The sequence below is a fragment of the Uloborus diversus genome, chromosome 1 (genome assembly GCF_026930045.1).
Source record: "Uloborus diversus isolate 005 chromosome 1, Udiv.v.3.1, whole genome shotgun sequence".
Lineage (NCBI taxonomy): Eukaryota > Metazoa > Arthropoda > Arachnida > Araneae > Uloboridae > Uloborus > Uloborus diversus.
In genome coordinates, this window is record NC_072731.1 from 266,200,723 (window position 1) to 266,215,384 (window position 14,662).

General features: G+C 35.1%; 1 protein-coding gene across 1 annotated transcript in view; it reads right to left on the reverse strand.

Moving 5' to 3' along the window:
• LOC129227458 (rab GTPase-activating protein 1-like) overlaps positions 1-14,258 on the reverse strand; it is a 93,207-nt gene extending 78,949 nt beyond the window's left edge. Inside the window, exons 1-3 of the mRNA XM_054862023.1 lie at positions 14,013-14,258; positions 2,443-2,593; positions 8-209 (exon numbers count right to left, since the gene is read on the reverse strand). Coding sequence (XP_054717998.1) covers positions 8-209; positions 2,443-2,476 — 236 coding nt within the window. The 5' untranslated portion in view covers positions 2,477-2,593; positions 14,013-14,258. The remainder of the gene's footprint in view (positions 1-7; positions 210-2,442; positions 2,594-14,012) is intronic.
• Between the last annotated feature and the right edge of the window lie 404 nt (positions 14,259-14,662).

The window sequence follows — 14,662 nt, forward strand, 5'->3', positions numbered from 1 at the left end:
TACTCACATAACACATCCTTCGGAATTCAATGGCAGGGACAAGGAAATATGGAGTGCTGAAGCAGATGATTGATTATTTAGAACAGACATATTTCTTTTTATTTCTATTACACTGTTTGGATCACTGATGACAGCACCTCCGAGGTACGTAATACGATCAAATACTGTGTATTCTCCATCGGCTAAACTTGCCGATATCGACATTAGATCTGAGAGAGAAAAAAAGGATAATAAGAATACAGTAAACCACAGAATAGGGTGGCGCGAAGACCACGGATAATCTGAACAATGGGTAAAAACAATACTACTGTATACAATAGCTAAAAAATATGAATAAAATTCAAACATACATTAAGTTATAGCTAAAAACATTGCATCTACTAACATTGAATGTAAAAAAATATTTAAAGCTAAAAACGAACAGTAACACAATCATTAGTTTAAAAAATATTTAATGACTGTTAAAAAAATTAATAAAATGAATTGTGAAAAAACCTGCGGATAAGCCAAGCCGCGGATAATCCGACCGCCGATAATCGGGAGCTTACTGTACTTATATAAAAAGTAATAAACACATGTATTTTCTGATGCATGGCAAATCATAAAAATATTTTCAACATTTAATATTTTTCAAAGTGAGTAAACTAAAAAACTGTATCAGGTATCTATAACATATAGGTGGCTCGTACAGGGGGGCAACTGCCCTCACACTTTAAAAAGTAAAGGGGCCCTGCCCACTCACTTTTCAGAGTTTAAAATTAATGATTGATTGAAAAAAGATTTTTGGATAGAGTGGATTGTATTTTTTCACGAACATAAAAACTAAAATTTCAAATGAATAAATTTTTCTCACTTTATTCCATGCCATATTCCACATTTTTAGAAGTTGGTGCCATTTAAAAATATCCATATAACTATGAATCATCATATTATATTTTATGCTACATATTTTATGTTACAAAAATCAGTCATATTAAAAGCCAGTAACGTAGACAAATTTTACAAAAGAAAAATCAGCTTCAAGGGCCATGCCCCCTGACCCCCACACTTCATTTGAGCCCCCCCCCCCCTTTTTGTGCTCCAGCCGCCAATGCTAAAACATATATTTTATGTTAAAAAAGGGCAGTTTCCAAAGTTTTAATGCTCTACTAATGAATGAACAGCTGCGTAAAAAACGGATTAAAAAAATAAAAAAAAAGATGAAATAACAATGCTGGTTAACAAAAAATTTTGTGGTGATAAGAAACTTTTAAGCCCAGTGCTTTAGCCAGTGGAAGGGGGGGGGGTTGGGGATATTGTAACCTTTTCATTGCATAAAAGAAAACCTAAAATTCGAAATTAAACATATTTTAAAGGATTTTGAGTGATACAAAGAACAATAAATGACTTTCTAGATAGCAAAAAAAAAAGAAAAGAAAAGAAAGTAAAGGATCTTAAAACTGGAATCTACTATTCTTGAAAACACAGCACTTTTTTTACTTTAGTTTTAAACAATTGAAAACGAAGGAGTGATTTATCAAAATCATTTGATGCTTTTCATCTAAATACAGTCGAACCTCCATATATCGAACTTCCACATATCAAAATTTTCTATCTATCGAAATCCCACCAAATTTATATGTTCATTACATAGAAAAAGTGTTTCTATATATCGAAAAAATCTCTATATATCGAATTTTTTTTCGAGACATTTGTAGATTTTTTTTTTTTTCCACTTTAGACTTTGTCTCATGAAAAATGAAGGTTAGAGGAGAAAATTATGTTCACTAAAGGTTGCTACGAAACTCATAAGGAATCTGGAGTTGAGGGGTGTGTAGAAAGGTCTTTGTTTCGTTCTGGAGTTCTTAAATTTCCTCAAGTTTATTTCAAATCTTAGTTGTAACCAGTAACACTGTAAAATCAGTTTCAAGTCATCCCTTTTGTCTGTACATTATCATTCCTAGTGTTTTTAGCTGCAGTAAAAATCATTCAAGTTAAGTAGATTGATTTTTCACTTTTCTCCCGATTACATTGTCAAAACGAAAATTCCCTTAATGTTGCGGATCAAGTTGAATTGCCGAAGAATGAAGATGTATGAAGACGCAAAAATGTCATTTCTATTATTTTTTTAATGATTAACTGTTATTTATTTCGATGCTCGTATAATTTAGAAATCGGGTTTCATTCACGAAAATTAGCTTTAATTTTAATGTTTTAGGAGATTTTTAGGATAAAATAAGATTGTTTCTATATATCGAAATTTCTATATATCGAATTTTTTTCCAGCAATTTGCTACTTCGATATACGGAGGTCCGACTGTACTTTGTTTCCTATGAATGTTTGATACAGATTTTTCTTTCACTTTTTTTTCCCAGTTGAATCATTTAACTTCACATTAAACTCAATGTTAAAACAAGCAAACAAACAAAAAAGAAAGAAAAAATGAGAAGAAAAAAACATACCTTCATCTAAAGGACTAGGTGATGTAGTGTACATTGCAAATTTTGAATCAAAGGAACTCCCCCGAAAATGAATGATATTTTCAGTGGCATTAAAATCAATGCCATTATTCACATGATTCTTCTGATTTCCCCCACACTCTGAACCGTGAACCTGAAACATATAAAATGCATGTTGCCTAACATTTTTAATGTGAACACGAAAAATTTACATCAGACAAGGACCCCAAATGTGTAAATCCGCCACTGTCTGAGTTAAACACACTTGCACATATGAAACACACATCACATTTACCTTGGTGGAAGAAAAACGAGCTGATGTGTGAATCACATGACTTCCTTTTACGCCAATGAAACACTAAATAATTTCAAACCTATTTTGTAGTAAGTTACCGCCCTAAAGCCAGGGCTACGGCAGAAATACTTAAAATACACCGCCAGCTCAGTTATTCCATCCGAGGACTGCAGTTTCGTTGGAGGCGAAAAATCTCTTAAGGGAGCCAAGATTCCCATGCTCATGTGATTCCGGGCTGATGAGTGCTAAAAAGCACGAAACTGCAGTCCTTGGGTGGAATAACTGAGCTGGCGGTGTATTTTAAGAATTTCAAACCTAATTTCTTGCGAACCGAAGCAAAAAAAAAACGTTTTACACAGATTTATTTCCCCATTGCTGGCAATTTCAATGTGATTCAATGGTTAACTCTTTAAATATCACCAACATTGACCGAATTGAAACCAGACTTAAAAATTGAAAAAAAGAAAAAAAAAAAATTGCCAAAAGGCGGCCAAAAGCTTGGCGGTATATCGCCAAATGTTTGACAAATTATAACACCACTTGACTTAGCATTGAAATTAGCAATGATTTCCCCCCCCCCCCAAAAAGGTGTAAAAGACTCGCTTAGGAACATCTGAATGCAACCAAAAGCACAACTAGACTTCACTAGGAGGCTACGTACCAAATTTCAACTTTCTAGGACATATCGTTCTCGAGTTATGCGAGGCACATACGTACATACGGACGTCACGAGAAAACTCGTTGCAATTAACTCGGGGATCGTCAAAATGGGTATTTCGGGTGTCTGTACGTTCCTAGGCATATATCTTCGTGTGGTCGGGTCGAAAAAAAAAACTCAACATTCATTCGGGGGTAAGCAAAATGGAAATTAAGGCCGATTTTTGAGTGAAATTTTTTCCGCGAATACAATATTTCCTTCTTTGTAAAAGGAAGTAAAAACCGACGATTTAAATCTAGAGGTTAGACCCAACTCTTCATACGTATAGTTTGATTGGAACGCTGAGTTTCAAGAACTACTTAAACGGTAGATAAATCTGTGAATCTCATCCTCATTACATTACTTACATCGGAAAAATTTCAGTTGCAATAATAAACTTTCTATTTTTAAAATTATATTTACCTTTCAACTCATGATTCCACTGAAGAGAAACAAGTTCACATGACGTGTCGGAAATCCAACAGCGAACTGACCAACAGCGGAAGAACTTATCTTGGAGCTTATGTTTCTATCGATAACACGTCCTTAAGCAATGAAAATACGTCTCTAAAAGATCTATTAAGATTACCGCGGCATTTTGTTGCAAAAAGGAATTTCCGAGAGAAAGAAGCGAAATCTAGAAATGACGAGTACAGCGCTAGGGGCCCGGGACCTACATTGAGGGGGGGGGGGGGTGGATATTCGGAATGAACCGAATGAAACTCGTAAATAAAAGTACCTGGACGACCGAGCCTCGCTCGGCTTTAAAAGAATTGTTTTTAAAAAAAAAGCATCGACTTACATAGTGCGTTTGAATTTGTTTTTAGCCAAGTGTGATTGAAATGAGCCAAAGTGGCTAATATCAGCCAAGCCTGGCAAACCCTAAGCAAGTTTAAAATTTTACATCTAGAACAGCGGTTCCCAACCTTTTTCTTTTTGCGAACCCCTTGGAACAGGCAAAAAAGTTCGCGAACCCCCTGATGTTGAAATTAGTAACATGTAAGAAACAATAAAAAAACAGCATGTTTGCATTCCATTTTTTGCAGCATTTGATTGCAATAAACAAAAATATAATTGTAAAATATCATTAAGTGCAAACATTAATAAAAAGTTAAAACTACATCTACAAGAAAAATTATAAACGAGAAGTTTTATAAACCAACTATTTTTTTTAAGCATACTTTAAATTCGGGAAAAAATCCTTAATGCGATATTTGTGGCTGTTTGACGGAACAAAGAAACTGAAAGTTTGGTTCAATGTCTGACAGTTTGAGTCTTAAATCAGGCTCTGCATTCAATCTGCTTCGGTATTTATCTTTGAGATAAGTATAGGAGGAAAATCCTTTCTCGCACAGATATGTTGTACAAAATGGTAATAAAATTCGAATTGCTTTTTTGGACAAAACGGTATAGTCATTTCTTACACTGAGCCAGAAGTCAATTAACGAGAGCTCTTTAAATGTAGTTTTCAATGAATTATCACAGGATAACTCGATGAGCATTTCCTTTTCAGGTAATGTCAGGGTGTTCTCTAAGCATGGATTTCCTTCAAAAGGATTGCGTATCCAGTTGTTTGAGAGAGGGACGTTACGCCTATTAGGAAAATACTCGTCAAAAGTTAGTTCAAGATGTTGCAGATGTTCACATACATTTCTTTTAACGCTTTCATCAAGTGTCATTGAGTTTTCTGATAAAAAACTACTAAGAGAAGTGAAACAAGAAAACTCACCCATTTCCAGGCATTGGTTCCAGAAATTCAATTTTTTTACCATAGCTTCAATTTTATCATATACAACGAAAATATTAACAACTGCACCTTGCAAGGATAGATTTAATTCATTTAATTTTGAAAAGATGTCAGCTAAATATGCAAGCCTTTGCATCCAAAGAGGATCGAATATGCAAGTGGACAAGTGAACTGGATGATCAACAAAAAATGCTTGGACTTCTGACTTCAATTCAAATAAGCGTGTCAAAATTTTGCCACGGGAAAGCCATCTAACTTCTGTGTGAAGAAGTAAAGTAACATGAAGGCTTCTCAATTCCTCACAAAGCGCGTGAAATAGACGGCAGTTTGTGGCACGTGATTTTATGAAATTTACAATTTTTACCGCATCATTCAAAGTAGCGGATAATTCTGCGGGAATACGCTTACATGCTAATGCTTGTCTATGAATGCAGCAATGAGTCCATTCAATTTTCTCGTTGATCTTCTTTACTCGCACCACAAAGCCAACAAATTTTCCTGTCATTGATTTTGCACCATCCGTGCACACACCCACACACAAAGACCAATCTATTCCATTTTCTTCAAAGTAACTGTTGACCAGTTCGAAAATTGCTTCTCCAGTTGTGTTGGTTTTCAAAGGTTTTGCTAATAGTACATCTTCTATAATTGTATCGTTAAAAATATACCTAACATAGACAAGTAATATTGCAGCGTTTGCTACATCAGTCGACTCATCAAGCTGGATCGCAAAATTATTCTCTTTTATTCTATTCACAAGTTCTTTCTCCACATTACTTGCCAAATCAGTAATTCTGCGTGATACTGTGTTGTTTGATAGCGGAACCAGGTCAATTTTTTTTGCTGACTTTTCTCCCAGCATACACTTAGCAATATCTTTAGCACACGGTCCAATTAAATTTTCTGCAATTGTATGTGGCTGTCCAGATCTTGCAATTCTATAACTGACTCGATATGAAGCTTCAAGGGCCATTTTACTATCTTCGTTGGATTCTAACAGGAACGTAGAGACGCTACACTTTTTTAAATATTCCAATTTTCTTTTAAAATATTCGATAGGTTTGTCCTTGTGTGTCGGATGCTTTGTTTCGAGGTATCTTAGAAGTGACGGTTTCAAACTGCTGTTCGCTAGAACTTCGTTGCAGAGAAGACAAAGCGGTCTAGGTTCAGACTCTTCTGCAGTAAAATAAAAGCCCATTTGTAAATAGTCACTGTCATATTTTCGCTTTTTTCCTTTTTTCTCCCCTAGTTCACTTTTCTGTTTAGTCGGGGGAGGCGGCAGTTCATTACAGCTATCTATTTCAATATCCTGTGTTGATTCGAAAGTTACTGCTGATGTTGAGGGTTGATCGATTGACTGCTTGTCCATTTGTCGCTCAACCAAACTACCAGTTTTCAACCATCGATCCATAACAGCAGAAAGTTATTAAATCATAAAAATTACCAACACGATTATAACTTCACAAACAGAGTAGCAAGTTCACGTAGCAAAACCAATTGCAAACAAAATCACTTGTTTTAAAGCATCTCTAAAGTATCTCTAAATACGTCTGTTAACAACTATTTCCCCAGAACTATGAGCATGCTGATGTTATATATTTTTGAAAACGAACAGATGGATAAAATCCAGTAATAAATTTTAAGTTTGGAGCCTTTTGCTGTCATGTCTGCTATTCGATGACTGAATTCGACGGAAATTCCCGAGTTATATTTCAACCAGATTAGAAATAATACCCCTATGTGCATTGTTTGAGAATTCTTTATTTTTTTCGACATATGTATATTATATGTATATTGTTTGATTGACTCCACGCGATGGCGCCTTTTTAAGGTCATCGTGATCCCCGCCACAGCTTAATACAACGTTTCTGCATGGCGCCTCGCAATAAAGAAGGAAGGATATCTCTTTTTGTTGTCTATCGAAAAAAAAATGAGAAAATTTCTTTTTAACCAAGATTATAAAACCGCTGAAAGATTTTTTTTTTTTTAGCTTAATACAAGAGTTTGGCGCGTTTTCAAGTAAAAAAAAATTTAGTAACTATGTTTGCAAATTGAATATTTTATAATTTTTTATCACACTAGGAAAAATCCGCCATTGCACCGAAATTTTCGCGAACCCCCTTCTTGCACCTCGCGAACCCCTGGGGGTTCGCGAACCACCGGTTGGGAACCTCTGATCTAGAAGAAACAAATTTTCATTGTTATGGTTGCAAATCGTCTGCCTTATGTGTCAATTCACCATTTTTTTAAGGCTTAACTCAATTAGACTTTATATTAAAAACTCTTTTTTGTAAAAAAATCGCGTTTTTACAGAAAAAAAACGCTGATGTAGGATGAACTTAGAATGCTAAACTACAATTAAATCCAAAATTTCATCCAAATCGTTAGAACCGTTTTCGAGATACGAAATACATACATACCCACAAGAATTACTCGTTTAAAGATATAAGATACGTGACGAATGAGGAGCGGGGACAACTGGACAGGATGCTTGAAAACGAGACTGTCCCGTCAGCAAACGGGACCACTTCAATAAAATACCAACTGCCCAAGAGGTAGGGGGCCATTCATTAATTACGTAAGGGTCCCGATCGGGGGAGGGTGTTGGAAAAATCTCTACATACCCTTACTTGGAGGGGGGGGGGGTCAAACCCATTCTTACGTAATATTTTCCCAAGTCCATATTTTATGTTTCAAATCGCTCGTCAAGTGGTTTGACAGGGATTATATTTCATTTACATCTTGAAGGTAATACACGGATCAGGATGAGCTGTTTTTTATTTGTTTTACAAAGAATGAGCAGTCTAAAATATACTAAAAGAATTGCACTATGTATGGCATGTTTTATTTTTTATTAGTATCGCATCATATCCAAAAAAAATGTCGAAAAATCCTTCAGTCTTTTTATTTCCTTTTACAAAAAAGGACGTGTTGTATTCGCGAAAAAATTTTCACTCAAAAATCGGCCTTAATTTCCATTTTGCTCACCCCTTTGGGGGGGGGGGGAATCATTGTTAATTTCGATGTAAACTCAAGTGGTGTTATAATTTGGCGGGCACTTGGCAATATATCGCCAGTCTTTTGGTCGCCAAGTTTTGTCGCCAATTTGGCGATTTTTTTTCCTTTTAAATCTGGTTTCAATGTAGCCATTGTTGGTGATTTTTAGAGAGATAACTCTTGAATCACATTAAAATTGCAATAATGGAGAAATAACATTAAATTGGTGTAAAAGGAAGTCATGTGATGCACACATCAGCTCGTTTAGTAAATATCTTCTTACACAAAAAGGTTTAATTTAAAAAGTAGTGAATTTAATTTCGATTCCAATGATGTAAGATTCGTTATTTTATTACTTTGAAAAACGAAATGAAATCTTACGTAAGAATAGGGGGGAGGGGTTTCAAAAATCTTACGTACCCTTACATGGAGGGAGGGGGGGGCAAAAATTGCCAAAATCATCCTTACGTAATTAATGAATGGACCCTAGGAGGATTCCTTTGGTGCAAAATGTTTCTGAAAATATTTCTCGTCTTTTCTAAAACATTCAGCTTGACCTCCAACAGGGAAGCAACAATCAAGCTAATGTTGAAATCAGCAACAGTGAATTCGATGGGGGGGGGGGGGGGAATCCCCCCTTTTGGATGGGGGGAGGGACCCCCCCTTCCCTTTCCACTCTCTCTTTTTAACAAGAAATGAATTAAGTTGAACTCGCTTATACCGAGCACTGACTGGCATAAATAATGTTATGTTGGTAATTTTGTTGCTAATTGTGGTAACCATCTGCAATAATAGGTAATCCCTTTCCCTTTGTTTGGAAAGGGAAAATATTGTTACAAACTCTGTAAATAGTAATATTTTTGTGATTAATTTGTTGTAATCTAGCAAAATTTGGCGATTATTCCATGATCTTTCATCTAAAATTTTCTTAGTATCGTGACCTGTAAATAGTTTCTTGTAATGAATATACAGCCCCCGTACATTCGGCTGAAGTATACGGTCCGCTCATTTCTGAATGATAAAAATTGTGAATGAAAAGAAATAAGATAGTGGTAGAACGGTCTACGATTTTCTGGAATATTTGAGAGCTCTCTTCAGGGTTTTATAAATAGCCGTGCCGAGGAATAAAAAGTCAGTCTCTAGTTAGTTTTTGCTTCTGACTCGTGTCAGCGGTACGCTGGAGAGCATGTATTATTAGCTCTGTTTTGTGAAGCTTTTTGAGCTGTATTTTTGCGCATTTGGATGTAAATACGTGTGTAACCGTTGAGTTTACGGTGTTAATTGATATTTGCTAAATTGCTGATGATTAATTTAGCAGTTGTTAACGATCTTTCCTGTACATAGCTGTAAATAAAGCTCTTGTGTTTTGCTCAAGAACTGTGTCGTCCTTTTAAGAAAGTTTGAAGTTGTATCGCGAACTCTTTACAATATTCTTCCGAGTCACTGATGCCAAAATTTTACACAATTTTACACTAATAAAGGTAATCAAGTTCCTAACTATCGTAATTCAAAGACTCTGAAACACTTGTTATCCATATAGAAGAGTGACAAAGACGGATCAAAGTTTTAAATGATTTCATTGCTACAATTTCACTTTCATTCAATAGCACAATTCGTATCTGACATATCTGATATTGATCTATTGATCTAACAACAAAACTAGAATCACGAAATTACTTCAGGTTCAGATTGATCTGCTAAGTGGTTTTTGTTTAGACCCTTTTTGCTTCAATGCTTCAACATTTTTGAGCCCCCCCCCCCCATTGAAAGGAATAATAAACGCTCCTTGACACTATTCTTGCTGGTTCTTATGTAAAATGAACTACTGAATCCAAATATGACCATCATTTCATCCAATACCCACCATTTTCTGGAAAAGGCACACCCTACTTTTTTTAGATTTCAACAATTTCATTGTCATTATTTTGATTTAGAGGGAGGGGGAGCAGAGCATTAAATTACCCGTTAACATTCCTCCAAAAGGCGAAAGAGATTGAAAAGTTCAAAAAAAAAAAAAAAAAAAACTATTTGTAGCAAGATGAGGGACTCATAGGGGTGTCTTAACTCCTCCCAACATGTAAAAAGTCACCAAAACTTTTTTTTTTTTCTGGTTAACTCTTTTTAATTTGTGGACTTCGGGACTTTCTTCGGGGTAAAATTGGATTCACTCGTTTGTGCTCGAATCCGAAAATATGTTCACGTTGTAAAAAAAATTATAAAAAAATGAAAAGAAGAAATATTGGAATATATATTAAAAATTGAAAAAAACATCAACTATCTTTATAGTTTTGATTTTGTATTGAGTTAAAACAACTATAATTGCATTTTTTTTTTAATTTTTAGAGCATATTCTAAGTATATTAGTATTTTTAAAGTATTTTAGTTCATATTTGCATACATATTTTAATGATTTATCAGTGCATATAATCTGGACTCAAGCCAGGGGTGCCCTCCCCCTCTAGTTCAATGGCGCAAATCGCCCCCCCCCCCTCCACCCAAACTGTTCTCAACTCCTTTTCCCTTTTTATTTAATATTTTTAGCTCACTTATTTTATTTTATTTGTTTATTTTTTAAGTACTTTTTTATTTATTTTTAAATTCTTTTTATTTATTTATTTTTTAAATATTTTTTATTTATTTATAATCATTATTATTATTATTTTATTAGAAAAAATCTGCCTTTTAATGACATACATACACACACGCACACACACAAACTAAATAAATGAATGAAATAACAGAAAAAAATATAATTAAATTAATAATTTAAATTAAAAATAAATCAATAAATAAATTTAAATAAATATATATATATATATAAATCCTCTCCCCCCCCCCCCCCCCCAAAAAAAAAAAACTTTGACGGCGCAAACTTGCGCCATAATTTCCCCCTGCGGGCACTCCTGGCTCAAGCTAAAATAATGAAATCGCTCATAAAATTATGAACAACGTAATGTTGTTTCCTTAAGATCATACTCAGCTTACAATAAATGTTTCTTTGTTAAAACAAAAAAGAAAAAGAAGAAGGAAGTTCTCAATCAAAAATAATTATTATTTCCTTCACTCACAAGGGAATCTTCGCTTAGTAACAGCAGAGAGATTTATTCCAAAGGCAGAAAATGTGTTTATTTCATGATCTTAATCATCAGCACAGCGTAGCGCTGGGATATCCTCATCTGGTGGTGGAGGGGGGGGGGGGGTCAAGCTTTTTAGTTAATACCAGGGAAACTCCTCATTCCAGCATAACTTTTTGAGAAATGAAAATGGAGAGAAAATGAAATAATAGCTTAAATGGAATGAGTTTGAGCGGAAATGGAAATTGAACACAAAAACGCCGCAACTACAAAGGGTTGAATGGGGTCGTTTCCAAAATTTTAAAAGTATTTTTTTCTGAAAGAGCATGTTTAAAAACATAGGATCTGATCATTTTTTAAATAATTTATGTTTAATATTTAAAAAAAATTACTTAAATCGGTGCGCTTTCATTGTTTACACTTCTGTCCGATGACGTCACAAATGATGAAATGTCATTCTGTGTTGCCATTCACAGAGCAAAATATTTTATTCACATCTTTATTCACGTGTATTGGCAACGATAGGGTTGATAGCAAGCGTAGAGCGCAATTTTAATTCGCTTCTTGATTATCATAACGTAGAATCACGGTAGAAAGATGCGGCAAAGGGCATCATTTGTGACGTCATCAAGACCATGCCTTGTTTCTAAAAACGGACATTTAAAAAAATTAATCAAAAAATAACTGTTGGGAAAATGAAAGTATTTTTTTGGGTTCATGTTATTTATTTATTTATTTATTTTTTATTTATTTATTATTTATTTATTTATTTTTTTTTTTTTGCTTATTCTATCAATTTCAGTGACAAAAAGTACTACTTTTGACTGAAGGAAACAACCCCATTGGATGTTGTTCAAGCAATAATGTTAGAGAATTTTGCATTCTGTATTAAGATATTAAACAGAATGAAAAATTCTCTAAGATTATATTACTCTACTTGAATATTTCTCAAGTGAAGTAAATTATTAAATTATCTAAGGATCATGGAAACTTTTGAAAAAGCTCATGCGAATATGTTTGCTATGTTGACAATGATATCCAGAAATGAAAATATTTTCTAAATCTTACCTTTGCATATGCTTCTCAAAATATTTCCTCGTATCCTATGGAAGCCACTAAAATCCGCCCAACATTCAGTTTTTCGGGTGTATTGCGGTGGTGAAAAAATTAGCCATTCAAATACTTTCTGAATCCTCTTTATTATTAAACTAGTGGTACCCACACGGCTTTGCCCGTAGTAGAAAAATTAAAAGGTCATTTGGTTCGCCTGCATATTTACAAATAAAGGATGATGAATTTCTCTCCTATTTGCTATGTTTGCCCATGTTACGGTTCCACGTTATGATAATTTGGTCATTTATTCTTCCTCGTTGTGATAATTTGATCGGTAAAATTTTTCTTAAATTTGGAATAGAAAAAGAACCGCATCGAATTTTCGAAAAATCGCTTGGAGGTGCACACCCCCATGCTACAAACTAATTTTGTACAAAATTTCATGAAAATCGGCTGAACGGTCTAGGTGCTATGCGCGTTACAGAGATCCTGACGGAGAGAGACTTTCAGCTTTATTATTAGTAAAGATTGCAAAACTTTAAACATCGAAACACATAATAAAATTAGATGTGTGTGTGGCACATTTCCCGCTTCCTGGTAAAACGGTTAAGGCCCAGAAACATAAAATTTGGTTGTTTTTTGCTGACGCTGTGCAGCATGGAGCTTTTGATAAATTAATTAGAAAAAAAAGTTTTCAAATGTTTTATGTGATTTTTAGCATTCTTCATCCGTTAGAGACCCGGAACACATTGCTATGTTAGTACAGTCGGGCCCAACCCACAGCCCGCGGGCCATATCCGACTTGAGAAACATGGCCCGTTTGGCCCGTTGGTTTGTTCAATTTCACAAAACGAAAAACACGATTTGTCACTTTTTTTTTCAAATTTGGAGAGACATACTTAAACATTGGTTTCTGAAAAACAGATACAAACTTCGCCTTGATAAAATAAGCATTTAGTAACGGTAACACAACCAGTATCGGACCCGAAATTCGGAGTCCGAAAATCCGACAGGACCCGATATTCGGACGCTAAAATTACTGTTATCATTATTATTTTTATTTTTTTACTTTGGAAAATTTTTGAAGTTGTAATCGTTTCACTGCGGGGATTTTTTTGGAAATTTTTATCACTGAAAAATTCCTTTTTTAGGGGATTTTGTTGTTTTGATGAAAATTCGACACTCCAGAACGAATCGGGAGAGTTGACAGCTATGCTTAATATGCACTCGATAGCAATGTAATAACTATCATTGGTGTCCAACCTATTTACTTTCTTTTATAACGAGCTGATGTGTGCATCACATGACTTCCTTTTACTCCATTTTAATGTCATTTTTCTCATTATTGGCAGTTTTAATATGATTCAATAGTTAACTCTCTAAATATCACCAACAGTGGCCAAATTGAAACCAGATTTTTTTTTAAAAATCGCCAAATTTGTCGCCAAGCGTGGGGGGGGGGCTGCCTATTTACATTTTTGCATGGTTAACAAGTGGAAGAAATTTAAGACAACTGATAAGAAGCCCCCCACGCTTTTTTTTCTATTCCAGTAAAATTAAGTATTTGGTCAATTACTTTATATACTTGTCATCCAAAAATAATTTTTAACTATTCAGTTCATTTAGCTATTAAAGCGTGTTTTTTTAGTTTTTTAAACTATTATTATTTCTTAGTTTCTCACATCAGAAGAAATGCCGCCAAGCACTCACCTCCGTCTCCGCACCGGGCGAGAACGTCCAGCATTTTGCTGCACTCGACGCCCTCCTGCAGCACCTCCTTCAGCGATTCCTGGAGCTGCTCCTCGCTCACATCGCCGGCGATGTGCAGCTCGGGCTCCGCCGCGCTCCCGACTAGCTCGAACTCTTCGCTCGTCGGCAGGGAGATCCGAGCTCCGGTTGACGTCATCGTCCATGGTGCGAGCCACGGCTTACCTCGCATGCCGCGGACACGATGGGCAAGGCCGGAGGGAGAAGCTGGAAAGAAAAAAGACAGAAGAAAAGATGAGCATACGAACATTCGAATGGGGTCGTTTCCGTCAGTCAAAAGTAGTACTTTTAGTCACTGAAATTGATAGGAATAAGTAAAAAAAAATAAGATGGACCCAGAAAATTCTTTCATTTTTCCAACAGTTATTGTTTAATTCATTTTTTAAAATGTCCTATTTTTCAAACAATGCGTGGTCTTTATGACGTCACAAATGATGCTCGTTGGCGCATCTGTCTGCCGCGATTCCAAGTTATGATAATCAAGAAGCGAATTTAATATTGCGCTCTACGATTGCTATCAACCCTATCGTTGCCAGTACACGTGAGTAAATAAGCAAATTAAAATACAGTGAAACCTGTGTAAGTTGACCACT